Raw genomic sequence first — 2,769 nt, 5'->3', positions numbered from 1 at the left:
TGGCACAGAAAGCCGGTTGGCTTCAAAACGCTACCTGGTTCGTGTGTTAGCTGTGGGCTCCAGGAGTTCGATTCCCCCCATATAAACAGGCCGAAGCGTGGTGTGGCAGTCTCGGAGTCTGGTCTGACTGTCTGTGCTCTTTATGTTAAAAGGTTGTATCCATCGTGAAAGTGAATGGCAGCGTCGGTGAATATGCGAAGCATGAAAGCTCCATCTGTATTGGGCGCGAAGGTGCTGGGGATGATCATGTAGTGCCCTGGGGGAAGCTTGCTGCGGAGGGTGATACTCCGCTGAGCCACGTAGGGTCCCGAGTCCGACTTCTCCGCGTGTCGTACAAAATGCTCCTCAGTCAGAGGTGCGTTGGGGTTGGAGCACTGTCGGCCGGAAGACAAAGGTACGTTTAGCTGCAAAGCTTCCACTTAACACAGTTGAGCAGCTTTTTTTGCCCGCAAAACACGCAGTCACTACAGTTTACAGTGTATCCTGTGAAGTGCTTTGAATATATGTATATGTGTGTATGAATATATTATACATTATATATATGTGTGTGAATACTATATGTTCCATGATTCTATCCTGGATGAAATGTTCAGCCTACCTGGTATATCTGGATACCGATGGGGTTCAGTGAGACGCCCAGCTTCCTGTCCATCCTTCGGTAATTCTGAATCAAGCAGATCAGGACAGAGCAGGCTCCGTCCGCATGGTCCTCCTCGCTGCCTGAGAGCACGTCTGAGGAGGTGGGGGGAGGGGGGGGCGGGGTGGGGGAGCCCAGGCAACGGTCCGTTAGCTTTTCCGGGACAACTTAATGAGACGGAGTAACAATTGCAGGAAAAGGCTCGTGCCCGGAGTGATAAGAAACCAGGTTGCGCATCCACAAACACCAACCCCACCCTTCCCCCACTCCCCCCGATGGATGAGACACCTAGACAGTGGTTTGTTTGGGCTACAGGGGGCATTTAGGGGATTGTCGGCCAGGACACCAACAGCGAGAGAAACTTCCTTCTCTTTTCGAATAGCGACACTGCGTCACTTGCCCCCAAGGGATTCCAAGTTCCCGATGTGGAGGCTTGAATCCACAACCTTCTGACTCAGAGACAAGAGCGCTACCATTGGGCTGACACACCTGCGCACTCATAGCCATCAGACACAGCCCGCCGGTTATATACATGGCTGGGACTTTCTTACCCATCTCTGTGATGCTGATGGGATACTGAGGGTTGCAGGTGTACATCGCCATGTTGTTTCTGCAGCCGCCAGCATTAATCCCGCTCTGCCACTGACCCTTCACCTCCTGCAAACTACCAGAGTCTGGCGAGAGCAGAGGAGAGTTAACAATCACCGAACATTGTTGCTGCCCTGTACCGTGGCCTTTGCCCCGTATCTTGCTGAGTTGTCATTCCCTCCCCTTTGGTCATTCTCCCCATAAAGATCTTTGTAAATCTTTGTAAGCACGTCACGCAGCTATGGCCTCCCATTCCCCCCACCCCCCCAACCCCCACCACCCCCCACACACACACCCACCCACCCACACACACGCTCATACAAAATGCCCCGTGGCACTATCCCGAGGCTGCCGTTACCTGCTCCGCCGTCGCCGTCAAAGTCCGGGCCCAGAGTCAAGACGGTAACGTTGGCAAACTTCTCACAGAAGTCATCGAATTTCATCCTGCGGAGTAAAAGCCGGGGAATGGTAACTCCGCCAGGTCGCACCGTGAGATTTTTACCGACAGAACCTGTGGCTGCTGCCAAATGGCTGAACGCTGCTCCCGTTCCTTACCAGAATTCACCATCGTCCTTCTTGGTGAAGCCGAAGCTCTCTCTGGTCCAGGTTGGAATTTCATCCCACAGCGGAGAACTTGCCGGGGAAAGAAAGGAACGTTGCGTTGATTAAACATTCCTCACCCCATCTCCCCCCAACCCCATTCCTCCCCCACCCCAACACCCCCCGAGACTGCACACCCTCACGCTGTCTAAAGGGAATATTCATCACTTGTAAACTTATAAATTTGCTTGCAAGCCATTTTCGTGTAATAATAATCCTTGCATTTGATATAGCGCTGTATGACTTATTTGAGGCGTCTCAAAGCGCTTCGCAGGGTACACTGTAAATGTGGTTTCGTGGGCGAAACGCAGCAGCCAATTGCGCACAGCGACGTCCCCACAACCAATCGTGGATTGAGTGGCCAAATTATTATTATTATTATTATTTTTAAAATTTATTTTCGTTTTGAAAACAAGAAACAAGAAACAAAATTTTTTTTCAATATATATATTATAAGTAAACGGTCGATGACGGGGGTGGCTGACACGGAAATGGTTGTGCCAGAGGGTTTTTGACGAGGTGTGTGTGTGTGTGTTCTTCATCAGGGTGCGCAATATCAATGTGGGAATCAATTGCCAGAAATGACCGGTCTTTGCTACGGCTTGATTGACAAGACTGAAGCAAACCCCCAGTTTCGTTCATTCATTCCAAATTCCAAACGTGCTCAAGTGCATTGAGTTGAACTCATATCGTGTACCTCTTCTGCCAGCTGGTGGCAACCTTGCGCTTTGTAAATGGATTTGTGCCCAGTTTGCCTTGTGCCTGGGGTTTCGCCCACAAAACTTTACAGTCGATTTGCTTCACAACGTGTCCCGTGAAGCGCTTTGAGACGTCTCGAAGACGTGATACGGCGCTATATCAATTGCAAGGATTATTTTTATACAGGCGATAATATTATTCTTATTATTACTCGTCGCTCCAGTCACCAGTCCATTCCATCGTTT

General features: G+C 50.2%; 1 protein-coding gene across 1 annotated transcript; it reads right to left on the bottom strand.

The window, feature by feature from the left end:
* On the bottom strand, nt 1–2,769 carry LOC103180653 (calpain-1 catalytic subunit-like). The gene is made up of 6 exons (XM_007896632.1): nt 2,736–2,769; nt 1,781–1,858; nt 1,584–1,669; nt 1,189–1,311; nt 599–732; nt 1–374 (listed from the first exon to the last, which is right to left on the bottom strand). Exons 1-6 carry the CDS (start codon nt 2,762–2,764, stop codon nt 141–143), a joined length of 684 nt encoding a protein of 227 aa, XP_007894823.1. The 5' UTR covers nt 2,765–2,769; the 3' UTR covers nt 1–140.

This window comes from Callorhinchus milii, unplaced genomic scaffold (genome assembly GCF_018977255.1).
Source record: "Callorhinchus milii isolate IMCB2004 unplaced genomic scaffold, IMCB_Cmil_1.0 Scaffold10, whole genome shotgun sequence".
In the NCBI taxonomy this organism is placed as follows: Eukaryota; Metazoa; Chordata; class Chondrichthyes; order Chimaeriformes; family Callorhinchidae; genus Callorhinchus; species Callorhinchus milii.
The sequence above is the reverse complement of the archived record's forward strand: the minus strand, read 5'-3'. Positions and strand labels throughout refer to the sequence as shown.